This window comes from Carcharodon carcharias, chromosome 2 (genome assembly GCF_017639515.1).
Source record: "Carcharodon carcharias isolate sCarCar2 chromosome 2, sCarCar2.pri, whole genome shotgun sequence".
Taxonomy (NCBI): Eukaryota; Metazoa; Chordata; class Chondrichthyes; order Lamniformes; family Lamnidae; genus Carcharodon; species Carcharodon carcharias.
In genome coordinates, this window is record NC_054468.1 from 32,290,129 (window position 1) to 32,308,302 (window position 18,174).

General features: G+C 40.9%; 1 protein-coding gene across 1 annotated transcript in view; it reads right to left on the reverse strand.

Annotated features, from left to right (window-relative positions):
* LOC121287192 (anosmin-1-like) overlaps positions 1-18,174 on the reverse strand; it is a 190,156-nt gene that overhangs the window by 65,955 nt on the left and 106,027 nt on the right. The window contains exons 3-5 of the mRNA XM_041204833.1: positions 6,171-6,233; positions 3,072-3,279; positions 346-530 (exon numbers count right to left, since the gene is read on the reverse strand). Of these exons, the coding sequence (XP_041060767.1) occupies positions 346-530; positions 3,072-3,279; positions 6,171-6,233 (456 nt within the window). The remainder of the gene's footprint in view (positions 1-345; positions 531-3,071; positions 3,280-6,170; positions 6,234-18,174) is intronic.

Sequence of the window (18,174 nt, forward strand, 5' to 3'; positions counted from 1 at the left end):
TTAGTCTTTAAATACATTTTGAAGTAAAAGTTGAAAAGCTGCTTCATTTAATAAAAAAAAAGTCACTTTTTTTTATTCCTGTGCTGTTTATATAATGCAGTTAACCAAACACAATATCACTTCACTACCAGTCAAGGGACTGTAACTACTGTTAATTAAAAAAAAACCAGATTGCACATTCTCAATTTCTTAGACAGGTGAGGAGAACTTATAGAAGGGAATCTAAAGCACCTCTGCAAATAATCTTTAGAACCTTTTCTTTAAATGATTTGGCTTTTAGCCATTTCAACAAAAGAATCGAGAGTGTGCCTGGTTTGAGAAGGCTGTTTCATATGATAAGCTTACATAAGCAATTGTCTCCCACTTGCTAGCATCATCTTCACTTGGATACATTCCAGAGTTCCATCTTCTCTGCAATATATAAAAAACTGGTTCCATAGAAATATTAAACTTCGACATCCATGCAACTGCTAGGTTCCCATTTTTGTCTTCTGTGAAACTCAATTCCTTCCTGGGCTTCAATGGGACACCTTAAGGACAAAGAAAAGTCTTAAAAACACAACAGTATTCACAGCATTAAACTTTTGGTACATGAAGACAAACATAGATACGGGAGACCTGTTGTGTCTGTACAAAAGATCAGTGCAGTCAAGATGCTGAACAAGCATCAATTCTTCCATCACTATTTTACCCTCAAATACCTGCTCCTCCGCTGAGGAAGGCAAGCTAGACACTTGGGATGTGTGTATTGTACATATACTGAGACTTGTGTAAGAAAAGTAGCACCAGATGGTTACTAAGACACAGTGTGTAATGTAGAAAATAGGTCATTCATACACATGCAATGCAGAAAATGGATTATTACTGTCAAAGGCTGATTCCGCTCAAATAGAGATATTATCCAGGCAGGGTCTTTATATGGCTTCTGTAGTAATGAGAGAGCCATAAAACAATGTTTGTAATATTATCCTGACAAGATCTTTATTGGTGTTTTTAATTAATGAGTGAGATATATGTGACATACTATTTCAGGCAATTTTATGAGGTGTGAGGTTATTTTAGAGAGGAGACTTACATAAGTTATTTCAGAGAGAGAGAGAGGTGTCAGAGGCCATGTTGTCATATGGTTTCCCTCAAACAAGCTACAGGCTTTATGGGACACAGTTATGGATGATATGTTGATATATCACATTGCTTTGGGAGAATTCTATCTTGAAAATGCGAGAGGGGGTTTTCCTTGATTTGTATCCGAAAATTAGGTGGGTTGGCGCACATATGGCCTTTCTAACATTAAATTAATGGAAGGAAAATTGGGTTCCTTTACAGGTCTCTCACCTGCACAATTTTACAATACAGTATTTGCTGTGCCTAGGAGACCCATTGCGCCTTGTCACGGACACAAAAAAATCGACCCATTGATATGAATAGACCAATATAAAATAAATTAGGGCTATTTCATTATGACTTCTGTCTAGACAATGATACAGTACACTACAGTAGATATTCTAAAACCATCATTACCAATTACCATTTTTGAAGAATGAACTTGGGGAAAATAATTAGAAGGACCATTTTCTGGCTGTTTTCTATATATTTTGTTTGACTAGGGAGAGCTAAGGGCATGGGGAGAGCTGGATGGTGGAGATATTGAGACCAGTGAAATTAAATTGATCAGTGGAGACAGCTATTAACATAGGGTTGGTTTCTTATTTTTAACCTCATATGTTCCAAATTTTGGAAATCCAACTTTGCGTACTTTAAGTTATCTTGCTTTGGTAGCACTTTGCCAAAATTGTCACAAACAGATCGTCAAAAACAAAAACAGGTTGAAAAGAAAATGTTATCAGCTTGTTTTATATAAGGAGGCATTGATGGCAATGGGCCCAGTAGAAGTCAACAACTCATAGAAACTGGTCGTGGGGGTCCATCAATTCTGCATCAGTGTGTTTCCCAATGAGCCACCAATCTAATTGTATTCTCCTTTGATCCCCATACCCTTGAATATTCCACTTTTGCCTGTATTGGGCTGAATTTTCTGTTCATCGGGCGGGCAGGCCTGACCCAACTGCGGGCAGGCACAGAGCTGATTGCCACCAGCGATCGGGGTTGCACTGCTATTTTACATGGGTGGGCCAATTAAGGCCCGCCCAGCGTGACATCTGCCGGGAAGCGCTATGTGCTCCTGTGTGGGCAGGGGGAGTCCCTAAAATCGAGAGTGTGCTCTTTCGTGCATGCGCACGAAAGAGTGCACTCATCTCCCTGAGGCTAAGTGCAGCCTCAGGGGGATCGCCTCGACTTTTAAAAATATTAAAAATAGAGAAAAGAAAAATCCCGTACATGTCTCCTCATGTGACAATATCACATGAGTTGGGAGATATTCATAATTTACATAACAGCTTTATTACAGTTTTAAAAACCCTACATGAAACCTCATCCCGCCGGTGGATGAGGTCTCATGTTTTTTCTAGTTGTCACTGGGGCTCTTGGCCTGCCCGCCAACCTTAAGGTTGGATGGGCAGGTCCTTTAATTGCTTAATTGATCCTATTAATGGCCTCAAGTGGCCATTGACAGGTTGGCGGGCCTGCAGCTGATTTTGCTGTGCCCCTGCCTTCCTGAAAATTTAAATGGGGGTTCCGCCCAACATCATCCCGCGTTATTTTACGTATTGGCGAGTAGACCCTGCCACCCCCGCTCGCCTATGATAAAGTTCTGCCCATTGAGTTTTTATCTCTATCCTGCTGTTTAATTGTTGATTTTTATAAATTACCCCAATTTATTCCTAAGGAAGGTTGCTTTGCATGTATTATAGATCGTTGTGCATTGTTTTAGACCAAATTCATTAACATTTCTGCAAAACCAAATGATGTAATACAGTAATTGAACAAGAAACAAAACATATACTCGATACATAAATATACAGGCTCTTGAATGTAAAGTAATTACAAAAAATATATTTTGGCCTAAATTGTTGTATATCATACATACTCTGAATTTTACAGTCCCACAAAAGTATAAAATAAAAATCAATTATGTTCTTAGTGACTTTTTCTTATGCCTATTTGTTCCTTACCTTTGAACATATTTGCTGGTGCTTGGCAGGTCTGGCCACAGCCATTAGAACAACATTTTCGAGTACTTGGGCACTCTGTATCTGAGTTGCAGCTCTGGACACAGGCTGCTGCAAAGCCCCAGGCTTTCTGTGGTGCTGGGCAGTCACCTTGCTTCACCATCTGAATGGATTTCAGAAACTCACAGCTAGTCAAACATTCATGGTGCTTCTAGGATACAAAAACAAGATTCAATTCACTGAATTATAACCAAACATTTTCTACCTGCTCCTTCATCATATATGAGATGTGGAATATTTGGCTGACCAGGTGTGGGTTGATATATGAGTTTTGATTTTGCAACATTCAAGGACAGGTCAAATTTCTTGTATGTAGAATTGAAGAATGGCTTGTAAATCCCGTGCAGAATGGGCAACAATACTGTGGTCATCCGCAAACCATAGATCATGTTTGTCTATGGTGGTCAGCTTAGTTTTGGTATGGAGGCAACTGAGATTAAAGAATTTTCCATCTAGATGGTATTTAGTACTGACACCAGAGGGCAGTTGATCTCTGATGATGTGAATAGCCACTGTCAGGTAGGTTGTGAATAATATGCAGCTGTCACACAGACTTGTTTGTCCCCAATCCAGATTTTATAGGCATCTATTTCAGATCTCCCACTCAAGACAGTTGCAGTAAATTTGCCAATATCGAACAGTTAAAAATCTGTAAAGCAGACAGGAATTGGGCTATCACTGTTTTACGAAATGTCTTCTGAGTCAGTCTCCACAACAGTGGGCTGCAGAAGAGTTTCAATTCACTTACTGGCTTTTATATTTCCATGCTAAGGTAAGACACATTTGAAGTTGATGGAATCTTTATCAAAAAATAATTTGCTTAAAACTGTTAAACCTGCAGGTGTTTGATGAAAGTTTTCTTTTAACAAAAAAATAAAGAACACTAGTCTAGTTCTCAAATTAAGTGGAATCAAAGCAGATTGATTGGTACAAAAACCTGGAAATTACTCATAAAGTTGGCAACATGCATTTCACTGACTGTGCAGTGTGTAATAGTGGCCAGCACAACTCAACAGAATAATTTTTCTTTATAAACAAAAACCCACACAGTTAATGGCCTGTAATTTTATCCAATTCATTGCCATAGATCTCAAACTCTAGCTAAGAGTGAAGGTCTGTGCTCATAGATGTGTTACTCCTTTGCCAATCTGGGAAGGAATGAGATTGGAAATCATCCTTCAGCAGGATTCTTCTCCATCCCAGCTCATTCTTGGCTCTTTACTGTAACCAAAGCTATCTACTGTGCACATTTTTCATCAGCCCAGGTGACAGTAGATGCTCACTGCATTGTCGGGTCTAAGTGAGAACATGACTGAGGTCAGGATTTTGTACTTGGTCTCCTGATCTGTGACATGTGCACCAATATACTTCATTAGTGTCCCACATCACCCTTATAACTTTCCAGATCAGTATCCTTGTAGACATGAGTGGTAATCAATAAACAAACCTTTCTAGATGCGCATTGTCTTATTTCTTTCTCTAATCAGTAAAATACTGCAGCCATAAGCTTGCTTCCCATGATCCATAAAGGCTATGAATATATTCGTTCCTGAGTTATTCAGAAATTGATATGTGAAATATTGATGTTTAAGCTGCAAACATTCCCTCAAACTTGTTTATTGGAAAGTTTTCTCACCTTTTTTTCCCATGATCTTGAGAATAAAACTGCCTCTTTTTAACTCTGTAAGTGGAAGGTTTATGTTTCTAACGAAAGAAATTCAGCTGAAAGGGAAATTCTTTGATTTGAAAAAAATTGATATTTAGTAAACACCCCTGTGGTGGATGTAGCCAAAGGGAAATTTGGCAATCTCATTCTCTGCCTGTGGGTGGCAGTGCAAGAGGTAACTGCATTGATCAGAACATGCGTGACACTACTAACCAGAAGTAAATCTACAACCCCACCCTGACTAAACAAATGTCCATGTAATTGCACACCCTGACCATTAGGTGTAACTACGGCACTGCTTTTCTATTGTTTATCAAAGCTAAGTTGGCACTGGGGACAAGGGTGGGGCTGTTGAGGGAAAATATGATCTGAATATTAGCTTAGTTTGTGGTTATCTAAATTCCTTCTATTTATTGGCTACTTTGAATCTTCCAGCCTAAAAGATCTGCAACATGCTAGCTCCGTTGGCCCAATCTTTGATCTGAGGAGGCTTGCCTCTCCCGCAAACCCCATTCAACTATTTAAGCTTCCCCACACCTCCCCACAACTCTCCACCACCACCCCCAGCTCCATGAAACTGTTGTCTGGGACCCTGAAAAACAGAGGCATTACCTTAGGTGGAACTCAGATTTGAAAGCGAAACTTTATAACGTGGGAATAACTACAGAAGCAGAAAATCTGCATGTGCTATTCAGTAATGATGATTCCTCACCTCAGCAGAGTATTTTTGTGCAACTTCATGCCTTGATTGGCCTCCCTTGTGTGCTCAACAGCCCTCCTGCATTTGGCCCCTCTGCACTTAGCATCTAATATCACCGCCCCACTATCATTGTTAACCTCTCCTTTGGAGCACCATTTTGGCCATTTGAATTCATTCTCCTCAGAAGTTTTATTGCTTGTCCTTTTCCCTTATTGTTTTCCCCTTTGCCTCTGTGTTCTCGATTCCCTATGTTCCTTCTTCTATTCCATCCTCTTTCCCCTGTTTCTTGCCCTTTTCCTCCTTCTTTTGTCCATCTCAGCTCTCCATCACTTTCCTCTATCAGCCAAGACCAATTTTACCCTAACTCTCTAACCCTGCATAACCTATACACTGCACTTGGTCTTGATTTCCTGCTTTCAACTACATTGGAGATCATCAAGTATAGATTAAAAATAAAAATTGTGTTTGGGAGTTTTAAACTACTTTTTATCTTCTTGTAACTTACCTAAGTAAAAAGGGGTTTGTCATCCTGGTACAGGTCAGAAACAATTGCAAAATTTCACAAACCACTGTGATGGGATTTGTATTGAGAGCAACATAAAGATGCAATTAACTCTGAGCAAATTAAATTCAACCAAAGTAACCATTAACCATTCTCTATTAAATGTTCTCCTACCTCACACTGTCGCTGGCACTGGTTTTTATTGGTGTCCCACAACTGTCTGCAAGGCTGTAGGCACTACAAAGAAGGAAAACAAAATTAGCCCAACAGCACAGTAATTGCATTACAATTAATTTCCACAATCTTTTATCATTTTTTCCCTTAATTTCTACCAACTCATATTAGTACTTCATTGCAACAATAGTTTATGATGCTGGTAGAACAGCCTAGATGGCATTATAACCTTTAAATTAATCCCCAAGCTAGTTATAAATACCCATATGTAATATAACACACACATATCTGCCTCTACCTAACAGTATTCCTGTTTGTTACAATTATAATACCCAATTCTGTGCACATAGATCATATGAATCAGGTGTAGTTTGTTTATAAACAAGTCAACAATTTGAACAGTGAGAGTTGAGAATAATTTCACCTCTGGTGAACACAGTGATATGTTCACATTGTTCATTTTTTTCATATGTTCAAAGTGAATTAACCCACTAGTTTTCTTCTCATTAGCAAGTTTATTCTTTATAATATGTTTTGAGTCATTGAATGACAGTTTGAGCTATTTTGTTCCAAACGATCTTTTGAACTAAATTTTCAAAGTTGTATTAAGATGGATATCTGATCTGTATTATCTACACTATCCGCCATGTATCTAACTTTTATTAAACGGATCAACTGAAAACTGCTCATCAAAAGTCTAAAATTATTGTAATCTAGTAACACAAGGACCCATCTTAATCAGCCTTCGGATCTCTGGATTTAAAAAGCGTGAAAGAATCTAACTAACAAAGCTATTTCTAAGAGAACCTGCAATAAAGTTCTAAATATGTACCTTAACACCAAGTAGAAACGATAAATTAAAATATCATCAAATAAATTATAAATTTCTAAACTTGGTAATTTTGTACAGACTGGGATTACATCTTGTGAGTCATTAGTATTTTATCAAATGTTTCCCATAATACATGTATGTGACATGTATGTGTGTTTTGTGTGTGTGGAATACAAAATTTATTCAATGAACACAACACAATAAACTACTTTACCACATATCACTTGCAGTTTTAAACAAAATACAACACAAATATGTGATTACTTCTGCCAAACAGGCATGTTAAATCATATTCGCTTTGTGCAGGCAAGGTGAGGAAGCTGGCACCAAGGAGGAGTAGGAAATAGTTACATCACACTAAACATTCCAGACCCTGCAAGCATCAGCACAAGACATACCCATTTTGGGAATTAGATAGTGTCAAAGTATAGAAACAAAAAAAAAAGTTATTTCATTACGGTTTCTTCTGATCTGGCACTGGAAATTTTCAAGTAACTGCCAATCTGTAAACTTCGTTCAACAACAGCAATTAACCCTCAATTGACCTCCAAATGTCCTATATAGGCATCAAATGAAATTACTTTACCTTAAAGGGATAGGCCAAATTAAATGCAAATGCATCTCTGCAGTGCAATGACACACATGCATTACATTGCATAACACCTCTATGAATAACATCACGGGACATTTGGTAGCATATATAAAAATATTCCATCTGATTCATTTCCAACACACTTTAAATAATTAGAAGCGTAAAAGGAGAAAAACAATCAATGATTTCCTGCTGGATTTCAGACCCTGATAATCTGCATTCTTCTCAAGTGCAGAACTGGGGATTTACAAATCACTACCAATTTACAGAAACTTTCCAAACAAATAGTAATTTAACTTTACTCAGAAGATTGCAATTCTGCCCCACCGAGCATCAGAATTAGTTGAAAGAACAGTTTTTGCACACTAAAATAGACGTGTGGTGAGTGGTGTGGCATCTTCAGGCCGCTAATGAACTTGAGAGTTTCAATGGAGCAGTTTGGACCCATCTAAGTGCCAGTCACGAAGGACAAATTCTGAACCTCACTGGCTGATGAACATGATTGTATCATTCACAAGCAACAAATTTACAGTGGTCTCAATTATAAGTGGAATATTGCATTCAGCAACATGGTTTTCAGTATTCCTAAAATGCATATGTGGCATGAGAACTGCAGATACATTCTGTACCTGAACAACTATAAGGTCACAAAAACAAATCTGGTAAAATTAATTTTTAGAAAATGTATACTTTATACATATGGGCCAAACTGTAACTCACTTATGGCTGATTCTCTATGCCTTAGGAATCTACTTTTGGTAATTTAAAGATGTCATTGAAATATTCCAGACATTCAGGTTTTCAATGGGTTTTGGAAAATGAGCTTTAAATGAAAAGCGAGAATTTAAAAAATAATAGGAAAACAGAATTAAAAATATGGGTTATCAAACTGTTTTCAAAGATTTTTAGTTAGACAGTCTTACGCAGTGGGACCTGGACCCCAGAATGGATACTGGCAGAGACCATCTAGGGCTATGCAAGAAATGAAGTGACCTTAGCAACTGTCCCAAAAAGTTACAACAACTTTAACAGTTATGGAAACTATCCTGCATTTAATACACTGATTCTCAATGGGCACAGGAGACCTGAGTAATGTTGCTTGTGTGGAAGGAGGATGCGTTTATTAAAATTGTTCTCTGGTGAAAATTCTACTTTGGGTGTTGAGGATAGATTTTGAGGTACATTTTTAAAAATCATAATTATATTATTCCCTTGATTTATTGAAGACAGTGCATTGTGGCATACATTATGTAAATAATTACTGCAGTTTTAATCTGCATCTTGTTACGCAGGAGTCCATTCATAAGAACCTCAGAATTCATTTCTTTTGTAAATAATTTTGCCTTCACCCTATTTGGTAGCTTTATTCCTTAATCAAAGGAATCATTTAATTCAACTTTCTCACTTCTAACTGCAACACCTGGTTCAGTGCAAAAAACTCAACTTCCATTTAATGGATCACAATTTACTGATTATGTCTCTAAATTATTTTATACTATTCTCTAGGTCCACGTTCAATCACCATCCAAGATGCTGGGCAGTTGAGCAGCCCTCATTAGTGCACAATGCCCAGCTGCTAGGGTATGCTCAACAGCAGTTTAAGCAGGGTGCTGACTGACCTTTATTTGTTGCCTTCTTAATAACGTAAATATTCAGAACTGATGCATGGCAAAATTATAGGTTAAAAACCATTCTACAACTCTGTGGAAGAAAGGAGACCACATCATGCTCTATGGTACCGCTCACAACCTTAAAAAGAAATAAGTCATAGCCTCCCCACTCGCCAAAATTTTCCTTAGCAATCAGCCACTTCCTAGAAGCATGTTGACTAAATGTAACCAACTCAGAATCAGCTTAGATAAGAAAATATAATTCAGGGAATGAAGTGCTACAATTAAACAAATATATTTGAGATTTAAAATGTCAATTTATCTGACAAAGAAATCTTTGACAACATAGAACTAGTGAAATACACACACAACAGTTCTCTCATCTCAATAAGAACAATTCTCAATGGGCACAGGAGACCTGAGTAATGTTGCTTGTGCGGAAGGAGGATGCGTTTATTAAAATTGTTCTCTGGTGAAAATTCTACTTTGGGTGTTGAGGATAGATTTTGAGGTACATTTTTTAAAATCATAATTCTATTATTCCCATGATTTATTAAAGACAGTGCATGGTGGAACACATTATGTACATGATTACTGCAGCTTCAATCTGCATCTTGTTATGCAGGAGCGTAAAATCACAAAAATCCAGCCCGTTGACTTGGAGGGAGTGCAGCATAGATTTACCAAGGATTGGACTCCAGGCACTAAATTACGAGGATGGATTATGCAAACATGCATTGTATACCCTGGAATTCAGAAATTTAAGAGGTCATTTGATCTAAGTTTTCATGGGCCAGAATTTTACCTTCAGCATGCGGGCACATGCCCGACATGCCAGAGCGTAAAATGACACGTGATGACGTTGGGCGGGTGTCCCGACATCACCACGCACAGCCGCGGTATTTCGTTCGGTGGGAGCATGCCGGAGTCGGCTGCGCACCCACTAATAATTGAAAGACCCGTTAAGGCCACTAACAAGGTAATTAAGTTGAAGTTATGTGGGATGAGGTTTCCTAAAGCTCTTACAAATTAAATAAAAACTTTATTTTGAAATTAAAAGCATGTCCCATCTCATGTGACACAGTCACATGAAGGGACATGTTTCATTGAATTTTTGTTGCATTTATTGATTTTTTCAAAAAGTGCTTCAATATCCCTGAGGCAGCTCCGCGCCTCAGGGGAATGGATGCACTCTTTCGCGTGCATGTGCCAACTACGCGTTAGAATCGACTCTCCCTCCTCCCCCCCGCCTGCACAGGTGGCACTACTGCTCGCAATCTATGCAGAACGGGCCTTAATTGGCTGGCCCGCGTGAAATCGTGGTATGGTGCCAATTGCGATCCCCGACCGCCCCCGTCCGCTCCCGCCGAGCCTGTCTGAAGCGGGAAAAATTCAGGCCATGATGTTCAGAGGAACAGATGGGGTAGACTGAGAGAAACTATTTCTGTTGGTTGGGGTGACTTGGACTAGGAGTCATAATCTAAAAATCAGAGGCTGGCTCTTCAGGGCTGACATTAGGGCACACTTCTACAAAGAATGGTAGAAGTTTGGAACTCTGTTTTGCAAATGGCAATTGCTGCTAGATCAATTGTAAATTTTAAATCTGAGGTTGATAGATTTTTGTCGTTCAAAAGTATTAAGGAGTATGGGACATGGATTATGTTGCAGATCAGCTGCAATCTCATTGAATGCTGGTGGAACAGGCTCCAGGAGCTAGTTGCCCTACTCTGTTTCTATGTTCTTGAGTGTCTCAGGGCAAACCCATCTTGGAAAAGGGGCATCAAATAGGCATTCAGCCTTAGGAGGGATAAAAGCCAATTGCAGTTTTGGGCAAATTACATATTTTTGATGGGCACCATTGTACAAGTGGCTAGAATAAGGTCAGGTGAGGGGATGTTGGCTGATGATTGCACAATGTTCAGCACCATTTGCCACTCAGATACTGAAGCAGTCCATGTCCAAATGCAGCAGGATCTGGACAATATCAAGGCTTGGGCTGACAGGTGGCAAGTAACATTCACACCACATAGGTGCCAGGCAATGACCATCTCCAACAAGAGAGAATCCAACCATCTCCACTTGACATTTAACAGCATTACTATTACTGAATCCCCCACTATCAATATCCTGGGGATTAACGTTGACCAGAAATTGAACTGGATCAACCATATAAATATTGTGGCCAAAAGAGCAGGTCAGAGGCTGGGAATTCTGCAGCAAGTAACTCACTTCCTGACTCCCCAAAGCCTGTCCACCATTTACAAGGCACAAGTCAGGAGTGTGATGGAATACTCTCCAATTGCCTGGATGAGTGTGGCTCCAACAACACTCAAGAAGCTTTACACCATCCAGGACAAAGCAGCCTCCTTGATTGGCACCACATCCACAAACATTCTCTCCCTCCACCACCGACGCACAGTAGCAGCAGTGTGTACCACCTACAAGATGCACTGCAGGAATTCACCATGGATCCTTAGACAGCACCTCCCAAACCCATGACCACTACCACCTAGATGGACAAGGGCAGCAGACAGATGGGAACACCATCACCTGGAAGTTCCCCTCCAAGTCACTCACCATCCTGACTTGGAAATATATCGCCGTTCCTTCATTGTCGCTGGGTCAAATTCCTGGAACTCCCTTCCTAGCAGCACTGTGGGTGTACCTACACCACATGGACTGCAGTGGTTCAAGAAGGCAGTTCACCAACACCTTCTCAAGGGCAACTAGGGATGGGCAATACATGCTGGCCCAGCCAGCAAAGCCCACATCCTGTGAATGAATTAAAAAAATAAACTAATAGAGGGTGAAGTCCACAGTCACCAGGCCCAATGTTTCAAATAGAGAGGGAACATGGTGTGCGTTACATGAAGAAGATAAGTTGGAAGACAAAAAACACAAAAGCAAAGTAAAATTAACTTAGAAGCAGCAAGATTAATAGATGTGCCTCTGAACAGCATCATCTTCCAATTCATTTTTCTATTCACCATTTAATAATACACATTTGACAGTAATTAAGATTAATTCCATGTTTTGCCCTTGATCTTAGACTCACCTATTGTGGAACCTGGCAAGTCATAGACAGCATAGAGATAGATCGGGGGAATCTGCTGTCTTGTGTTTATGCAATATTTCTTACCAGTTATTGCTAAGATGCCATGTTCTTCATAGTTCTACAAAGTATGCTATTTGCCTTTCACAGCCATTTAGCCAAGATCAATGGGACAGAAATCTCTTTTGTCAGCTGTAACTGTCATAGGTGAAATGAATTGCAACCCAGTTTATATAAATAACAGTCACTGCACCTTGAAGTAACTTATTGCATGTTTCTGAGAGATCAAGTGCGGTATAAATGTAAGCCGCTTTCCTTTCAGTTTGAATGGTTTTATGAAGTAAAGGGGAGTAGTAGAAAGAAGAGGGAAAGCTGGAGGAACTCATGCAGTCTTTTCCTCATATCCTCATCTCCTCCTTCTGCACTGGATTGCAAAAGGCATCCTGGCTGAGATTGGTTACTCTGCACAAAAGAGACTGAAGCATGACCAATCTGGACAAAACTAGCCTACCACAAACTTATCCCATAAGCTTAAACATCCATCCCCATCACCAGAGACATTCTGTGGATGCAGTGTTACCATCTATGAGATGCACTACAGTAACTTGCCAAGGCTTCTTCAGCAGTATCTCTTAAACCCTGACCCCCTCACAATCTTGATAGACAAAAACAGCAGGCCCAGGTTACACCATGACCTTCAAGGTCCTTCCCAATAACACATCATCCTGATTTGGACATATATCATCATTCAATTTTCAAAGTCCTGGATCTCCCTACCTAATATCAATGTGGGAGAGCGTACACCACACAGACTACAGTGGTTCAAGAAAAAGATGCAAGCAATATCCTTTCTAAGACTAATGCATCCTTCCTAAGGTCCAGTGCTCTAAACTGAACACAGTACACCAGGTGAGGTCTGATCAACAGCATGAGCTACTGAAGCATAACTTTCTCCACGTTGGATCTCAGATCCCTTGAGATAAATGCCAATGTTCTATTAGCATTTTTAATTGCGTTTTGTACCTGTCTACTAACTTTCAGTGATTGCACATGAACATTGAATTACCTTTCCCACAGTTCTGATTCTCTCCCCATGAGGAAGATATTCAGATTTGTCTTTCTTGGATCCAAAGTGGATTAACTCACCTTTCCCCCCATTGAACTTCATCTGCAAAACTTTTGCTCACTTACTTAATCATCTATGTCACTAGGTAACTTCCTGCTCCTATCTATATGGATTATTATGCCTCCTAACTTAGTATCATTTGCAGACTTGCATGTACAACTCTCTACTCCTTCATTCTTGATATATATGGCGAAAAGCTGAGACCACAGTACAGATTCCTGGGGAACACTACTTGCCACCTCCAGCCAAGAAGAATCCATACCATTTATCCTTACTCTTAGTCTCCTATCTCCTAGCCAATTATCAAATGTCACAAGGTTACCTCCAATTCCTTGCATTCACACTGTGGCTAATAATTTCTTTGAAAAGGCAGTTCGAAGAGAAGATTAAAGGGAGGAAGAATAGGAAAGTGGCAGGGGGAGAATATGATGAGAGTGAGAGGCGGGAGGAAGCGTGAGTGATGGGAAAGGAATGAAAAGTAAACCACTTTGGTTAAATCTTTTGCACAATCCTGTTCACAAATATTGCTCTCTGCCATTGGTTGATACTTTCTCATCCATACCATCCATCTGTAAGGAATAAGAAAAAGGCAGAAAATGAAGCAGAAGATGACAGGGAAAGAAGCCAAAACAAAGGAATAGAGACAGAAACAGTAGAAGCAGAAGTAAAGGAGGACAGACAGAAGTAGAAACAGCTATTCAAAGTGAGCATCAATACGCAAGAGGGTGACCATATGTTCTAGTTAGGGCACGTCACAGGAAATTGATTTATACTTTTGAAACTGTTTATGTAACATCAAGATAAAAAGCATTGCTTTTATCAACTACAGAAATATCCTTCTAAGCATTAATTTGGATAAATCTTTCTAAGTCAAATGGCTAGGACATCAATCATCCTCACGTGTTATCTGGTTTGAGTGTACACATGAAACTTCATGAAACTGCAGGTCTGATGAGCATACGTTTGTGACCTAATGGCCCCTTCTCAAATAATCCACAAAACACACTAGGCACTGAATTCCAGCCGATGGCAGAGGCCTTTAAAAATTGCAGGCGGGACCTGGATGTGGTAGACCCAATCCCATTTCAGGCAGATTTCATTTTTGGCGGCAGGGGGAAGGGGCAGGATGTGAATCGCATTGGCAGGAAACCCGAACTCAGCAAGGCCATTTGAAATGAGTGATGAGTTCAAACAGACCCCTTTTTTTTATCATTCCAGGGGCCTTAACCCGTAGAGTGGGGGTCATGAATTTATGGATGAGATATAAACAATCTTGAAGAGCAGAAAAGGCCGGTTTAAGTGTCATGATACGAAGTATTCTAAATTCCCAATCCTTTAAACATGGAAATAAACAGGCTGAGGTTATGAGTTAGAGTTAAAAGACACCCTCTGCTGGACTGCTTTGATTGACAGGCCATTTGGTGTAGATTAGAAAAAACCTTTGCCATCTGTTCATATTTCCCAAAGGTTTTATTGCAGCAGAGGTCATTATGAATGCTCATCTGAGTTTCAAAAACTACAAAAGCATTTATCTCAGCAGGAGGAATGAATTCCCATTTTGATTGAGAGTCTAAAGAGCCTATTAAATTATTATCTGTCTTTCATGTGGTTACTGAATAGAAGCTTGTTTGTTTTTATAACACTGAACATTTGAGGGGATTTAAAATGAAAGTTTTTTCAGCAACTAGTGTGTATGAGTGAGAGCTCCATTAGATTGGTAGAAGTTTATTTTTTTCCATCTCCACATGGCTCCTGAGGTCTGTCCATAGTGGATACTGTGTGAGTGACTATAGAGGTGGCATGGGGGAATGAAGTGCCATGAAGGTGGCATGCAAGGGCATGGGGAGTGGGTGTCGAGGTTTGAGAGGGCGTGAGGGGTGAGGGCTAAAGAGCCTAACAGCTTCTAAAACAACTGGGACAATGTTCCAGAGAACCAAGGCAGGCCTTCTAATCAGCCTGCCTCTACACTCATCCGCACCCGTGCCACTGTGCTTCTGGGATCTGTGGTCCCGACTCTATCCTGCCCCACCTTGCTAGGCCGAAAATTCAGTGTAACGGGGCACTTGAAAGCAAGGCTGGTCTGTCAAGTTGGGAAACTTCCTGACTCAAGCTACCCGCCTGAGTAGCAAAAATTCCCCCCTTGATACCAATTCAGTGCTTCTCATCTAGAGATGAAAAACATGCATTTAAAATGTAGTAAAACTTAATGGCAGACTGATCATAACATCCCTCCTCTACCACCTGATGTAATTCAAATATTAGTTATATTCACTATTAGCAAAAGCTGTGTGATACAGAACTTCATCAGTGCTTTTTAAAAAGACAACACTTTCATGCCTCAATCACCTTTCTCCAGCTAAAGAAATTTGGCAGCCTATTTGTGCCAATCTGCAACTGAACACAAATTGGTGCTCAAGTCAGGTGACCATCAAATTTCCCTTCCACATAAAATAGGAAAATACTTGGTGTTAATCTGAATATATTTGAAAAGAATGAAGAAACAACATACATTTTATATAGAACATTGCATATCTCCAGGACATCTCAAAGTATTTCACTGACAATGAATTACTTTTGAAATGTAAGCCAGGATTTTCCGCTCCCTCCTGTGGCAGGTGTCATGGCAGGCAGGAGCAGAAAGTATCGTGAGAATGCCAAAAATCGCTTTTACCCGCGATTGAGCGCTGCAGCCTTCAATGATGGGCCACGTTTTCCATTGCAGCAAGTCGGGAGTGTCACTTCAATATAATTGCAGCTCATTATAGGGACCGCTCACTGGAATCATCTCCCCACACTGGATATCAGGGCACATCGGCATGCAATTAGAACGACGTGTTTCACAACAGTGTATAGGCAACACACACCTGCCCCGTCGCTCGTGACTTTGAGGTTCGGCTCGCCTAACTTGCATCGTGCAATGTTTGCAGTAATCAGCGCCACATCGCTTTCAGGGTGCTGTCATACAGGCAAGTATCCACCTGCCAGATCAGCAGTAAGGCGGAGGTGTCTTTTAATAGGCTTCAGGGTTAGGGCTCCACTGGGGAAGGGGGGGAAACTGGACTAAGGCATGGGAAGGGGCTGCAAAGGGCTCCAATGGGTTGGTAACAATGAGGAAAGTTGCACTCACCTTTTGGGTGTGGGGGGGTGGGGGGGTGGGGTTGGGGAGGGGAGGTGGCGGGGGGGTGGTGTGGTGGTGGAGTTTTATGTCCTCAATGCCAGGATGGAGAGAGAGTATGTTACCGAACAAGAGAAGCCTATTGGGGCCAGAATAGGAGGAGCGTTGAGAGAAGAATCACTTCAATTTACTTTTACAAAGACTGTCCTTGTTCCAGTTCAGGGACGGGGAGGGCATGTCAGTCCAGTCTCAGTAGTGCCCAGCATGTTGTATGCAGGGCCTGGTTGTAACATCACGTGCCTCGGTCCATGGGGTTTCTGCCATCGGCTTAGGCCACAGATGGCACACTCCGTCAGGGGAGGCATCTGCAGCCTACAGATGGGGCAAAGGTATTGTGGAGGATTAGGAAGGTGTGAGTGGGTATATGTTTAACTGTGCATTGGCCTCAAGACGGGGAGGGGTGAGGTCTACATGGGGTATAGGCGCATCCACCTCAAAGTGTACATCTGCTAAGCTCACCAATAAGTGGGAGCATCCTGCAGCCTCAAGGCGCTGAAGCTCTGCCCCTCTCAGCCACATTATTGTCCTGGCACTCGAGCCTACAACCTTGATCGTTTCTCAGCCTGCAACTGGCTGGATTGCAGCCACAAGGCTCTCGACACAATGTTGGGATGCTCCATATGTGTCCCATCACCTAAACGCTTGCCAAGACATGTGATGCTTATTGCAAATGGTGATTTTTAGTAGTCAATAGAGCCTTTGAACGTGCTGAGGAAGCACACTTCATAGCTTTAGACAATGTTGAGGGGTGCAACAGGATAGGTGCAAGGATGTACTGAAGCCAAAGTGTTCTGTTTATTGGCAATGACTCGTCACCTTGAGGGTCTGAGCATTTTGGAGTTTGCAATGGCCAGAGCTGGTCATGAGGGCACAAAGTATGTCTTAAAGAGGAGGCATTTTAATGTCTGACACGCACGTGGTTGAACGTTGTCATCTTCAGGTAGTCCACATGTATAGTAAGGTGAGGATAAAAGCAGGCCAGTGTCCCTAACTGAGAGTGCCAGATGTTAATGTGATCGAGCAGAAAGTAACACAGAGGATTGAGTCATCTCTGATTAGATGCTCATCTGCGGAATGTACTTAGCTACCTTGGCACAAGTGTCACCTATCAATTTCACCATTGAGGCTACACAGAATGTGTAGACCTCTCCCTGCGATTGTGTACGATCTTGTCCTGCATAAAGACAGATGGAGAGAGTGTGAGCAGGACGCATACCAGGGCAGATGATAAGAATAAAAGCAAAAAACTGCAGGTGCTGGAAATCCAAAACAAAAATAAAAATATCTGGAAAAACTCAGCAGGTCTGGCAGCATCTGCAGAGCGGAGCACAGTTAACGTTTCGAGTCCGAATGACCCTTCATCAGAGTTCTGTTTCAGATGATAAGAATACCTGGCATGTGTGGGTGGTGAGTGGAAACATGGACGGGATGAGGACAAAAGCTCCAGAGGGGGTGAGCGCAGGTGGAAATGTGGAGGTATGTGTGAGAGTGAGTGGTAATGTCCCTTGAACTGGCAGTGTGTGAGATCCCTTTGAGTGTCTGATGGGCTTATGAGTGTGTGAGTTGGGAGTGAGAAGATAGTTGACTTACCCTGGCGGCACAAATGAGATCATTCAT